The sequence below is a fragment of the Nerophis ophidion genome, linkage group LG14, assembly GCF_033978795.1.
Source record: "Nerophis ophidion isolate RoL-2023_Sa linkage group LG14, RoL_Noph_v1.0, whole genome shotgun sequence".
In the NCBI taxonomy this organism is placed as follows: Eukaryota; Metazoa; Chordata; class Actinopteri; order Syngnathiformes; family Syngnathidae; genus Nerophis; species Nerophis ophidion.
Window position 1 is genome coordinate 23,958,368 of NC_084624.1, and position 14,574 is coordinate 23,972,941.

General features: G+C 45.6%; 1 protein-coding gene across 3 annotated transcripts in view; it reads left to right on the forward strand.

Moving 5' to 3' along the window:
• The window catches only part of camsap2b (calmodulin regulated spectrin-associated protein family, member 2b), a 101,067-nt gene that overhangs the window by 86,183 nt on the left and 310 nt on the right, over nt 1–14,574 (forward strand). For 2 of the 3 annotated variants that reach the window (XM_061920193.1, XM_061920194.1), the window contains 6 exons: nt 209–423; nt 495–594; nt 4,118–4,183; nt 5,428–5,534; nt 5,596–5,714; nt 13,688–14,574. The exon at nt 13,688–14,574 is cut by the window's right edge and continues 310 nt beyond it. In XM_061920193.1, coding sequence (XP_061776177.1) covers nt 209–423; nt 495–594; nt 4,118–4,183; nt 5,428–5,534; nt 5,596–5,714; nt 13,688–13,987 — 907 coding nt within the window. In that variant the 3' untranslated portion in view covers nt 13,988–14,574. The remainder of the gene's footprint in view (nt 1–208; nt 424–494; nt 595–4,117; nt 4,184–5,427; nt 5,535–5,595; nt 5,715–13,687) is intronic. The other variant, XM_061920195.1, reaches the window with a different exon arrangement.

A 14,574-nucleotide genomic window follows, 5' to 3' on the forward strand; every position in this document is an offset into this window, starting at 1 on the left:
CGTGTGTGTATATATATATATATATATATATATATATTGTGTGTGTGTGTGTATATATATATATATATATATATATATTGTGTGTGTGTGTGTATATATATATATATATATATATATGTATATATATATATAAATATATATATACACACACACACACACACACGTTTTGGATTGTAGGTTTTATATCTTGTGTTATCTTGTCCTCTAGGTTGAAAGCAGAAGAAGAACAGCTGAAAAAGGACGAGGAGAAGGCAAGAAAAGAATACATCCGGAACGAGTATTTAAGGAGGAAGCAGCTTAAATTAATGGAGGACATGAATGAAGTGGTCAAGCCTCGAGGCGGAAGCCTCAAGAAGAAGCCTCGACCAAAGTCCATCCACAGGGACGTCATGGAGTCCTCGGCTGTCCCCATGAGATTATCAGGTGCCGGCCTTAAATCACAGCACATGCAATGATGTGCAGTCATCCCTAACCTAGGTGATGTGGTTGTGCAGGCGTGCGTCCTCGAGGCTACTCGGTATCCAGTGTTTCTTTGGCCTCTTTGAATCTGACTGACAATGAAAGCAACCATGCAGATAACAAGAAGACATACAGGTGAGGATGTCACTCTGACATTCCTGTTGAAAACTCTTTGTTGTGCTTTTTGGTAAAAAAACAACAACATTAATTTCTTTATTACCTATTAGTGATAGACATTTATCAAAATATTAATTTATAGACTATGTGTAAATATTTATGTATTATTTTCAAATGTATGAGAGCACCCTCTTGAATGTTCTAAACTCCTATTTCCAAGCCAGTTACGTAAATGCTCTCTAATTATACAAAACTGAAAAGCAGGCGATAATTGGAGAGGTGATGTGCAGTATATCTGTTACGGTCTCAAAAAGGAATCCAATTGCGGATCAGTAAAAAGTCTATTTAATAACAAAAAATCACTGGAGAAAATAATTTAAGAGTAACAAAAATCAGTTCCAGGAAGACGGGGTCAAAAGTCTGTTCAGCATCTGAGGAAATACAAAAAACAGGAATCAAAAAAGGTTCAGGGCAAAGGTCAGAATGATAGCATTCAGGTTAGAGAATTGGTGTCAAACTCTGGCCCGCGGGCCAAATTTGGCCCGCCGTGTAATTTAATTTGGCCCTTGAGGCAATATCAAATTAAGATTAGAGCTGGCCCATCAGTATTATACAGCGGCGATGCCTCTGTAACACTGCATTCACTGCTGATACTCATACTTGCCAACCCTCACGATTTTCCCGGGAGACTCCCAAAGTTCAGTGCCCCTCCCGAAAATCTCCCAATACAACCATTCTTCCGAATTTTTCCCGATTTCCACCCGGACAACAATATTGGGGGCGTGCCTTGAAGGCACTGCCTTTAGAGTCCTCTACAGCCTATCGTCAAGTCCACTTTTCCGCCATACAAACAACGTGCCGGCCCACTTACAAAGTATATGCGGCTTTAACTCACACAAGTGAATACAAGTCATACTTGATCAACAGCCATAAGGGTCACACTGAGGGTGGCCGTATAAACAACTTTTACACTTTTAAAAATATGCGCCACACTGTGAAGCCACACCAAACAAGAATGACAAACACATTTCGGGAGAACATTCGCACCGTAGCACAACATAAACTCAACTGAAGAAATACCCAGAATCCCTTGCAGCACTAACTCTTCCGGGACGCTACAATATACACCCTTGCTACCACCAAACCCCGCTCCCCCCAATTTTTATTTAAATTTTATTTGATATGCCATTGATATTTTTTTAATCATTATTATTATAACTTGAAATTCGATTTTGCATGTCACTATAAAGTTAAATAAGCCTTGCTTGTTTAATATTCAATGCAAAACTTGTTTGGGTCCCTATTAAAAGGTTAATTTGTTCAACCTTGGCCCGCTGCTTTGTTCAGTTTTAAATTTTGGCCCACTCTGTATTTGAGTTTGACACCCCTGGGTTAGAGTGTACCACAGGCAACGGACGAACTGGCACTGGCTGGGTTGAGATCCAGGGTTTAAGTCAGGTCGTTGATTAGGTGCAGGTGGGCTTGGATGGCTGGCAGCACAAGGAGAGACTTGCAGACACAAGAGGAAAAAAAAGGCAGGAAAACCGCCCTCATGACATTGGTGAAAATGCACTAGAAGGTTATTTTCTTCCAAAATTTGTCAAAACAAATTGATAGTGTGCAATAGATAACAAGTGCGAAAGTGGTGCAGATCGCCCTATTTAAATGAGGTTTTATAGAATAGCGGCTGTCCCCATGGAGACACTCATTTCCCTCCACATTTATGACATCACATGGTCCAAACTGTGGCATTTTGTCATGTTATTTGCAGAACAAATATAACACATACCACCTTTTTCCTGTAACATTGAAGCGCGGTCTAGACAACAGAAGCTATTTGTAGCTTTTTGAAAGTGCGCTCTGGGAAGGGAAATTTAAAAAATGCATTACAAGATGTTTTTTTCACATAGGATATAATAATTATATTTCGTTTATGAAAAAAATAACACCATTAAAAAATGCCAGCAGCAACCAAAACAAATCAATTGTTTTAATTAGCCCCAGAAGTCATCAAGCAGCAATAAAGTGAAGTTTATTTTTGACTGTCCAAAAATGTAGACACGCACATAGACTAGAATATTCTTTAGATATGCGCTATAGTGCTAAATGTAGATAACCATAATAATCATATATTCTGCAAATACATGAATACAGACACACTAAGTGGATTGCACTCTCTATTTTGCTCATTTATAAGATGCAAGCCTCAGCATATAGGCTTTATAGATCATCTCTGTGTACTGTATTTTTCGGACCATACCAAACACCTATAATCTGATACATCTGATAAATCACTAAGCTTTAGAACTTTGTTGTAAAAATCTGCCCCTGACACCTGCATTTTAGGCTGGCCGTCTGGAAATACTCTGTGGAAACGCTCCCCACCCATACTGCTTGGTGCCTCATCTGAGCTGCTCTGATTTAGATTACCATAGTAAGGTTCTGATGACATCCATTAAACAAGCTAAGAAGCAAGGAATCAAACAGAGACAGAATTATATTTGGCTCAATGAGGAGAGCGGGTACACCTGTACCCTTGTACAGTGTCTCACCACGCTCTGACAAAAGATTGTACTACTCCTCTTTTATTTGGACTTTCCTTGATTACATGGCAACAGCTATTTCTAAGGGTGGAGGGGCCGTAAACAGCCATCGCCTTTGATTAAAAACAGTTCAAAGAAAAGGTCGTAAAACAGTTCAAAGAAGAGGTGCCTGGAGGGGAGTCAGGCCCTGCTTCCTCTCCGCTTTGTAGATCTCAGGTCAAGACAAAAATTTTCAAAGAAACAGAACCCCTTCATGTTACTTCCCATCCTACACAGTGGAGTTTTACAAGCCTTCTTCTTGGTAGGATCAAAGACAGCTTTTGTACTCTCGCCGGGAACTAATGGCAGCACAAAGTTTTGTGATAATTTAGATACAATTATTCTGACACTAAATACATTACCATAGTAAGTAGTATATCATGCAAAAGCACATATTCCAACCATTGAAATACTTTGTAAATTTCAAGACTTACGGTCATTAGAAAACGTAACTGCAAATCATAATGGCGGCTACTGTTTCCATCTTAAAGATCTAAAAAAATTATTTGGAAATGTCTGGCGGGTCAGATTGAAAAGCTTAACGGGCCGCATGTGGCCCCCGGGCCTTAATTTGCCCAGGTCTGTCCTCGCGCCACTTAACGGGTCGCATGTGGCCCCCGGGCCGTAATTTTCCCAGGTCTGTCCTCGTGCCACTTATTGAACAGGCGTCAAACTTGCAGTATCTCTTATGTGTGACTTCCATCTACTGGTAACACGTCATGGTTGGTAACCACAACCAGAATGAATACGTACATTAGGTGCACCGGGTTACAAGGTGCATTGACGATTTTTTAAAATAAATGAAAGGATTTTAAGCGCGCCTATTTGTTCGAAAAATTCTGTGTATGTGAATTATGGGCTACATACAATATTGCAGCCTTTTTCAATGATTGATATGCTGGAGTTGTTTCCTATTTTACAAAACTCTGTCTTTTTCCTCTATTGCATGCTTCCCTCAGAGGCAATAAAGTAGCTTCTCCTCATTTCCCCTTCTTTCTAAACTCCCCTAAAGAAAGAAAGCAAAGGTCAGTAGTAATACTACATAGTACAAACCCCAAAACCAGTGAAGTTGGCATGTTGTGTAGAATGGTAAATAAAAACAGAATACAATGATTGACAAATACTTTTAAACCTATATTCAATTGAATAGACTGCAAAGACAAGATACTCTAATGTTCAAGCTGGTAAACTTTATTTTTTGCAAATATTAGCTCATTTGCAATTTGATGCCTGCAACATGTTTAAAAAAAGCTGGCACAAGTGGAAAAAAGACTGAGAAAGTTAAGTAATGCTCATCAAACACTTATTTTTAGAACATCCCACAGGTGAACAAGCTAATTGGGAACAGGTGGGTGCCATTATTTGGTACAAAAGCAGCTTCCATGAAATTTTCAGTCATTCACAAACAAGGATGTGGCCAGGGTCATCACTTTGTGAACAAATGTGTGAGCAAATTGTTTAAGAACAACATTTCTCAACCAGCTATTGCAAGGAATTTAGGGATTTCACCATGTACAGTCCTTAATATAATCAAAAGGTTCAGATAATCTGGAGAAATCGCTGCACATAAGCAGCAAGGCTGAAAACCAACATTGAATGTCCGTGACCTTGGATCCCTCAGGTGTTACTGCATCAAAAAGTGACATTGGTGTGTAAAGGATATCCCCACATGGGTTCAGGAACACTTCAGAAAACCACTTTCAGTAGCTACAGTTGGTCGCTACATCTGGAAGGGCAAGTTAAAACTCTACTATACAAAGCGAAACAACACCCAGAAACCCCGCCGTCTTTGCTGGGCCCGAGCTCATCTAAGATGGACTGATGCAAAAAAAAATAAGTTTCTCAGTTCGAACATTAAGTATCCTGTCTTTGCAGTCTATTAAATTAAATATAAGTTGAAAAGGACTTGCAAATCATTGTATTCTGTTTTTATTTCCCATTTACACAACGTGCCAACTTCACTGGTTTTGTGTTTTGTATATCAGCACTACTTTAGGTACTGTGGCTCTACTTTGTCATTCACATGATCATTCTGCTTATAATTGAACACAGTACCAGTACCAGTACCAGTACTATTTGGTTCCTATACTTATTTCTCCCATTCTTTCATCTGCAGTCGCTCGCTGCTTTCCTTTCTATGCTGGCTGCAATTCACAACCTCACAGAAGCCATGGCGGCACATTTGCTTTGCTTGGCTGAATATACAGTAGCTTTCTCTGTTGGACAATGTGATGCAAGCTAACATCGGTTTGTCTGTTGCTGTCTGCAGGCCCGACTCTGCAGAGGGGTTTTCTTCATGCCCCTCTGCTGGTAGTCGCAACGGAGAGAAGGACTGGGAAAACGAATCGACCACTTCCTCCAACACCGAGTACACAGGTATGAAACAGTCTTCATGCACGTACTTTTATTGCTTTGACACTTTATTGTTGCAATGTAGGACCGAAACTCTACAAGGAGCCCAGCGCCAAGTCCAACAAGCACATCATCCAGAATGCTTTGGCTCACTGCTGCCTGGCCGGAAGGGTCAACGAAGGGCAGAAGAACAAGATCCTCGATGTATGTTGTGATTTGATAGGTCCCATGTTATACTCTTTTCTAACCATTTAAGTTTTCACAATAGTGCATTGGAGGTGAATATAGCTAAAGCTGAAATTTACACTGCGGGGCAATTATGATTTTTTTGCCCACCTGTATCGGATTTGTTGATGTCTGTGTGAAAAGTCCAATTCCAAATTTTTCATATCCGATCCAGGCCTCTTTTGTGAAGTGAAGTGAGTTATATTTATACAGCGCTTTTCTTTAGTGACTCAAATCGCTTTACACAGTGTAACCCAATATCTAAGTTACATTTAAACCAGTGTGGGTGGCACTGGGAGCAGGTGGGTAAAGTGTCTTGCCCAAGTACACAATGGCAGCGACTAGGATGGCGGAAGCGGGAATCTAACCTGCAACGCTCAAGTTGCAGACACGGCCACTCTACCAACCGAGCTATATTGTATGTGGAAATGAATCAGATATACAGTACAGGTCAAAAGTTTGGACACACCTTCTCAGTCAATGTTTTTTCATGACTATTTACATTGTAGATTGTCACATCAAAACTATGAATGAACACATGTGGAGTTATGTACTTAACAAAAAAGGTGAAATAACTGAAAACATGTTTTAGGTTTGAGTTTTTTCAAAATAGCCACCCTTTGCTCTGATTACTGCTTTGCACACCTTTGGCATTCTCTCAATGAGCTTCAAGCACACCTGTGAAGTGAAAACCATTTCAGGTGACTACCTCTAGAAGCTCATCAAGAGAATGCCAAAAGTGTGCAAAGCAGCAATCAAAGCAAAGGGTGGCTATTTTGAAGACATTATAATACAAAACATGTTTTCAGTTATTTCACCTTTTTTTGTCAAGTACATAACTCCACATGTGTTAATTCATAGTTTTGATGTGACAATCTACAATGTAAATAGTCATGAAAATAAAGAAAATGCATTGAATAAAGAGAATATGTGTCTAAACTTTTGGCCTGTACTGTATATGTGATGTGTCATCAATGCTGGGGTCGCATTCACCAAAAAGCGATAAGCGTCATTGTGGTGGGAGGTTGTGATCAGCACACTGCAGATGTACATGTCAGCGACCCCGTCTGGGCTACTGGAGACAGTGCACCCTCAGACGGGGGCGTGGCATGGGCGGGACGGTGAGACGCAGCTGGCAGGTGATTAGATTTCGCAGGTAGTACGCGTGAATTTAATCAACTGTTGTCTTTAAGAATGAGCAGCCGGCAGAGGATGAGAAGAGGATTGGAGAGACTGAAAAGTCTACAAGAAAATGCGCATTGACGAAAATAATTATATTAAAACCCCTGTCAACTCTGAGCAACTGGCTTCTGGCGTGGATCTGTGGCACTGTGAGTAGGAAAAAGCTTAAAACTGGCGCCCAACGTATAAAAAAAAAAAAAAAAAAGAGCTGTGATGTCGTCACCAAGCACGATCGAGGCACTTGGGCAGCTACTGGCAGAGGTGTCTACCGCGAACCACCAGCATATGGAGGCGATGCAGGGCCAGATAGCGCAGCAGAGCCAGATTCTGCAGGCGCTGACGGAGAAGGCCAAAGTGGAGACACACGCAGCAGCGAGGCCAGCGTTGACGGCAGTGGACATGCACAGAATGGCGGAAACGGAAGATCCCCACAGCTTTTTCGACATGTTCGAGGCGACAGCAAAATCTTGCGCATGGCCAGAAGAGGAGCGGGCGGTGTGGCTGTTACCGTTGCTGGCGGGAGAGGCGCAGCGGGCGGCGCTCAGCCTACCACCAGTGTCCCGGTGGTAGGCTGTGTTGGACGGTGTTGGACCAGACGGGAGGATCCAAGGAGGACCACAGAAGAAGGTTCCGGAACTTGAGACTCGGACCGGAGGAGCGGCCTTTCGCCCTGGGCCAACAATTAAAAGACGCGGCGACAAGATGGCTGCAACCCGGAGGAACAGAAGAGGTAATGGAACAATTGATTGTAGAACAATTCCTGGAGGCGATCCCGGCGCGGACGTCAGCATGGGTCCGCTACCACCGGCCACAAGGGGTAGCAGCGGCGGTAGCCTTGGCAGAGGACCACCTGGCAGTACAGCGGGAGAAGGCTGCAGGAGGAGGGGAGTGGCCAGTACCGGCGCCACGCAGAATGCGCCCGCCACCAGCAGAGGGAGCCCAGCCGTGGCCCAGGCTACGAAACAACATGAATCTGCTTTCTCCTCCTCAGGGCCAGGCCGCGGCAGATACTGCGTTTCCCCCGCAAACGGCGCCTCGAATGCCGGGGCAGGTGTGCTGGAGGTGCCGACGTCTAGGTCACCTGCAACGGGAGTGTCCAGCGACGGAGGTGGGGCAGCTGATCCGGGTGGGCGACCCTCCAGTATCCTCCCCGGGACCGGGAGAGACATACTATGTACCGGTAAGGATACAAGGGAGTATATACCGGGCGATGGTGGATTCGGGCTGCGAGCAGTCCATGATTCACCAAAACGTGGTTCGACCCGGGGTATTGAGTAAGGTTACACGGGTGCGGGTTAAATGTGTGCATGGGGATATTCACGCGTACCCCGTTGTGCCGGTGGAAATTTTTTTCAGAGGAGAAAAACATAGTGTTAAGGTGGCTGTAAATTCGCGCCTGGCGCACCCCTTAATCTTGGGAACAAATTGGTCGGGATTTAAGGGATTAATAAAGCAGTGTGCACGGGTGCGTTCACGGACGGTAGGGAAAGGGGATACCCGCGCTGTTCCCATCGGCGACGCGAGATTATCCGACGCTGCCGAGGGGGAGGGGGAATGGGAGCTGGCGGGGACTTCCCAGGAGGTTTCCCCGGTTCCCCAATGGCGCCCCATGGGTGATTTTCCACTCGAGCAGTCTCGAGATGACACTCTGCGCGCGACCTGGGACCAAGTGATTTTGATTGATGGGCAGCGGGTTCGCCCGGGAATAACGCGGGATTTCCCTCACTTTGCATTGATTAGGGACAGATTGTACAGACTGAGCCGTGACACTCAGACAGGGGAGGAAATCACCCAATTGTTGGTGCCAAAAAGCCGTCGAGAAATAATTTTCCAGGCGGCACATTTTAACCCGATGGCCAGACACATGGGCTATGACAAAACACTTAATCGGATAATGGCCCGGTTCTATTGGCCAGGCATTCGGGCAGACGTGCGCCGTTGGTGTGCGGCCCGCCCGGACTGTCAACTAGTCAACCCAGCGGCCACTCCTAGAGCCCCTTTGCGGCCATTACCCCTCATAGAGGCCCCATTTGAGCGAATTGGCATGGACCTTGTCGGGCCATTTCACCCGAGCACCCAGGGATATCGCTTTGCGCTAGTCCTGGTGGATTATGCAACGCGCTATCCCGAAGCAGTGCCACTGCGCTCCATCTCTGCAAAGAGTGTCGCGCAGGCACTGTTTCAAGTTATCTCCCGGGTTGGAATCCCGAAAGAGATTCTAACTGACCAGGGCACGTCCTTTATGTCACGCACGTTAAAGGAACTGTACGGTTTATTGGGGATCAAATCTATTCGAACTAGCGTTTACCACCCACAGACGGATGGGTTGGTGGAGCGGAGGAATAGAACTTTGAAATCCATGATCCGGAAGTTCGTACACGAGGACAAACCAAATTGGCATAAATGGTTGGATCCCCTGTTATTTGCAGTGCGGGAGGTTCCCCAGGTCTCAACAGGATTTTCTCCATTTGAACTGTTGTTCGGCCGGAAGCCGCGTGGGGTACTGGACCTAGTTAAAGAAAGCAGGGAGGAATGTCCAAGCCCCAGTAAAAACGAAATTCAGTACGTCATGGACTTGAGAGCAAAACTCCACAAATTAGGGCACTTGTCACGTGAGAATTTGCTCCAAGCCCAAGAACGTCAACAGCGCCTGTATAACAGGGGGGCGCAACTCAGACAATTTTCACCGGGAGAGAAAGTACTTGTATTACTCCCAACATCCAGCTCCAAATTACTCGCCAAGTGGCAAGGACCCTTTGTGGTCACGCGACGAGTAGGTGACGTGGACTACGAGGTCAGGCGATCTGACTGGGGCGGGGCAACACAAATATACCACCTCAACCTACTAAAAGGGTGGAGGGAAGCGGAGCCCGTCTCCATGGTGACGGCGATAGCGGAGAGCGAGGAGCTTGGGCCGGAGGTTCCCCCCTCCCCCCAGCCCTCCCTTCTCCGCTATGATAAACATCTTACGCTGTCACAGAAAGCAGACGTGGCCAAATTGCAGCAACGTTTTGCTGACGTGTTCTCCCCCCTGCCAGGCTGCACGACTCTCACCCAGCATCACATAGAGACCAGCCCAGGCGTGACGGTGAGGTCCCGGCCCTATAGGCTGCCCGAACACAAACGCAAAGTAGTTCGGGAAGAATTAAAAGCCATGCTGGAATTAAATAAAATAAATGATAAATGGGTTGTACTTGTATAGCGCTTTTCTACCTTCAAGGTACTCAAAGCGCTTTGACACTACTTCCACATTTACCCATTCACACACACATTTACACACTGATGGAGGGAGCTGCCATGCAAGGCGCCAACCAGCAACCATCAGGAGCAAGGGTGAGGTGTCTTGCTCAGGACACAACGGACGTGACGAGGCTGGTACTAGGTGGGATTTGAACCAGTGACCCTCGGGTTGCGCACGGCCACTCTCCCACTGCGCCACGCCATCCCCGGGAGTGATAGAAGAGTCACACAGTGCGTGGTGCAGCCCCATAGTTCTGGTAGGGAAGAAAGATGGGTCTGTGCGGTTCTGTGTGGACTACCGCAAGGTGAATGAGGTGTCACGGTTTGACGCCTATCCAATGCCCCGGGTCGACGAGCTCCTGGACCGGTTGGGCACTGCTCGTTTTTTACGACACTGGATTTGACTAAGGGCTACTGGCAGATTCCCTTGTCTCCAGAGTCCAAGGAAAAAACGTCATTCTCCACTCCGGAAGGTTTATACCAGTTCGTGACCCTTCCGTTTGGCTTGTTTGGTGCGCCCGCCACATTTCAGATACTCATGGACCGGGTGCTGCGACCCCACGCTGCATATGCCGCCGCCTATCTGGATGATGTCATCATCCAGGGGAACAGCTGGGCGGAGCATATGCAGAGAGTGGGGGTGGTACTCGAGTCCCTGAGGCGGGCGGGGCTCACCGCCAACCCGGCGAAGTGCGCAGTTGGCCGGAGGGAGGTACAGTATCTGGGGTACCACTTGGGGGAAGGCCAGGTGCGGCCTCATGTAGATAAAACCGCAGCATTTGCGGCCTGCCCGACCCCGAAGACGAAAAAGGAGGTGAGGCAGTTCTTGGCGCTGGTGGGCTACTACTGGAGGTTAGTCCCCCGGTTTGCGGACCTGACCAGCCCATTAACTGACCTCACCCGGAAAGGTGCCCCAGAGCTGGTCCAGTGGACGGAGCAGTGCCAGAAGGCATTCGAGAAGGTAAGGAAAGCACTTTGCGAGGAGCCGGTACTGTACATGCCTGATTTTTCCATCCCGTTTTGTTTGCAGGCGGATGCGTCGGGCAGAGGACTGGGAGCCGTTTTATCTCAGCAGCGGGGGGGGCACCGACCATCCGGTCCTGTATATCAGCAGGAAACTGTCAGAAAGAGAGGCCAGATATAGTACGGTGGAGAGGGAGTGTCTCGCCATCCGGTGGGCGGTCGGTGCCCTCCGGTACTATCTGCTCGGACGCCCATTCAGCCTCTGCTCGGACCACAAGCCCCTTCAGTGGCTCCACCGCATGAAAGATGCCAACGCACGGATCACCCGGTGGTATCTCGCTTTACAACCCTACAATTTCAGAGTGATCCTTAGGCCGGGAGCGCAGATGGCCGTGGCGGACTTCCTCTCCCGCGCTCAGGCGGAGGGGGGGAGTAGGTGCGGCCGGACGACGTCCCGGCCTAAGTCTGGCGGTGGAGGTATGTGGAGGGAGGTTGTGATGAGCACACTGCAGATGTAAATGTCAGCGATCCCGTCTGGGCTACTGGAGACAGTGCACCCTCAGACGGGGGCGTGGCATGGGCGGGACGGTGAGACGCAGCTGGCAGGTGATTAGATTTCGCAGGTGGTACGTGTGAATCTAATCAACTTTTGTCTTTAAGAATGAGCAGCCGGCAGAGGAGGAGAAGAGAGGATTGGAGAGACTGAAAAGTCTACAAGAAAATGCACATTGACGAAAATAATTATATTAAAAACCCTGTCAACTCTGAGCAACTGGCTTCTGGCGTGGATCTGTGGTACTGTGAGTAGGAAAAAGCTTACAGTCATAATTATTCACCAAAATTGACGGTTACAAAATGAATAGTTGACAACGGAGCGGAGAACAGTCGAAAATATGTTTTTGGAACTCACGTGAAAGTTGAAAGTCTGTCTCCGACTGCTCACTGCAGACACGCTCTTCAAGCAGACGTCGAGGCAAATTATCCCATAAAAGAGCCAAAATTCTTGTCCTCTTCCCTCTTAATCTTCTATGCCACAGGTGTCAAACTCAAGGCCCGGGAGCCAGATCTGGCCCGCCACATCACTTAATGTGGCCAGTGAAAGCTTTGAAATAAAACACGACAAAGAAGTATTTTTATCTTTTCTCACAAACTGCATGCAATTGCATATATTTTCAAATTTAACATCTAATAATGCAACAAATATACAAATTTCAAATGTTTTAAAATGTTTTTTTTAGTTAAAATAACAATGATAAATCTCTGCTTGACTTATGATATTGGAGAAAGTTTTACACCAAATTGTACACTGTAAATTTTACAGTAAAAAACTGGCACCTCAGTTGCCAGAATTTTTTCCGTAAAAAACTATACTACCGTTTTTCCATTTACATTATATGCTAAAAAAACACCTGAAATTTGACAGTAATATTTTGGCGACTGAGCTGACAGTTTTTAAGATTTTTTTATTTATTTATCTTTTTTTTAATTATAAAATGCACAGGCATCCTTCCATCCATTTTCTACCGCTTGTCCCTCTCCGGGTCGCTGTGGGGTGCTAGAGCCTATCCCAGTTGCACTCGGGCGGAAGGCGGGGGACAACCTGGACAAGTCGCCACCTCATCACAGGGCCAAAAATTGTATGAAATGAGGTGAATCCCTATTTATTTTCATAAATTATTCTTGGTTACAAATGGGCCTCTGAGGGCCACCATAACTGCGATGTGGCCCGCAGTGAAAATGATTTTGACACTCCTGTTCTACGTGCATTAATTCGGAAAAGCCAGCATCTGTGATGGTACGGTGGTGTATTAGTGCCCAAGACATGAGTAAGTTACACATCTGTGAGGGAACCATTAATGCTAAAAGGTACATACAGGTTTTGGAGCAACATATGTTGCCATGCAAGCAACGTCATCATGGACGCCCCTGCTTATTTCAGCAAGACAATGCCAAGCCACATTCTGCACCTGTTAGAACAGCGTGACTTTGTAGTAAAAGAGTGCGGGTACTAGACTGACCTGCCTGTAGTCCAGACCTGTATCCCATTTAGAATATGTGGCGCATTATGAAGCCTAAAATACCACAACGGAAACCCCGGACTGTTGAACAACTTAATCTGCACATAAAGCTAGAATGGGAAACAATTTCACCTGAAAAGCTTCAAAATGTGTCTCCTCAGTTCCCAAACGTTTCGTGAGTGTTGTTAATAGGAAAGGCCATGTAACACAGTGGTAAAAATGCTTCTGTGACAACTGTTATGCAATGTGTTGCTGCCATTAAACTCTAAGTCAATGATTATTTGAAAAAAATAATTTTGTTTCTCAGTTCGAACAATAAATATATTGTCTTTGCAGTCTATTCAATTGAATATAGGTGGAAAAGGATTTGCAAATCATTGTATTCTGTTTTTATTTACCATTTACACAACTTCACTGGTTTTGGGGCTAGGAGATTAAAAACATCACAGGTCCTCATTTTTCTGATGTTTGGTGGTAATAAACAGGCTTGGTGTTGTAACATTAGATTGGGCCACAACAATGACATTTAATTGTTTTCTTCCTCTGCAGGAAATGGAAAAATCCGAAGCCAATAACTTCCTGGTTTTGTTCCGCGACTCCGGTTGCCAGTTCAGGTCGGTGTACGCCTACTGCCCTGAGACGGAGGAGATCACACGACTGGTCGGCATCGGACCTAAGACCATCACGGCCAAAATGATCGAGGGCCTTTACAAGTACAACTCGGACAGGAAGCAGTTTAGTCAGATCCCGGCCAAAACCATGTCCGCCAGCGTGGACGCCGTCACTATTGCGAGCCACCTGTGGCAGAGCAAGAAGCAGGGGACGCCCAAAAAGATGCACATGAAGTAGCACTATCAGATTTGGCAGATACAAATGGACACCTGTGTTTCCTCACCTGCCAAATCAGACATTCTGAAGTGAATGTCCCGCCTCCTAGAGAGGCCACGTGGTTTCATAAGTTGATCATGTGGGGCCTTATGCTTGTTTTTTGTCATTCTGTCAGCACCTGTTCAAAAAGTTTGGGTTCGGGTTAGATCTGATCTGTGATCAGATGCATTATTCACCTCTTGCTGCTATCCGTGCGTTTTAAGACTGTTGCAATGTTTATGTGTTGTCAAGTGCCAAGAAGAGTGATTGCCATTATTGAGTATCTTCAATCTGTCGCTGAGAAGCACCAGGAAAAGACTCTTTATTTATCATTTATTCATTATATACTAAATGTCTTGACTTAATTTGTACATAATGGCAGGTCACCTTCTAGCAGCCTATGTGTAGCTCTTCTAATTTAACATCTTTAGTACATCCTCATTTTGGGGCCATTTATCGTGCCGTAACATCCCAAAAATAAGAGATCCCTTTTTGTGCAATGGACCCATGCCATCTTATTGTGCATCTTGTTTGAACCTGACTGTACAAAAATGTTACAAAAACACTAT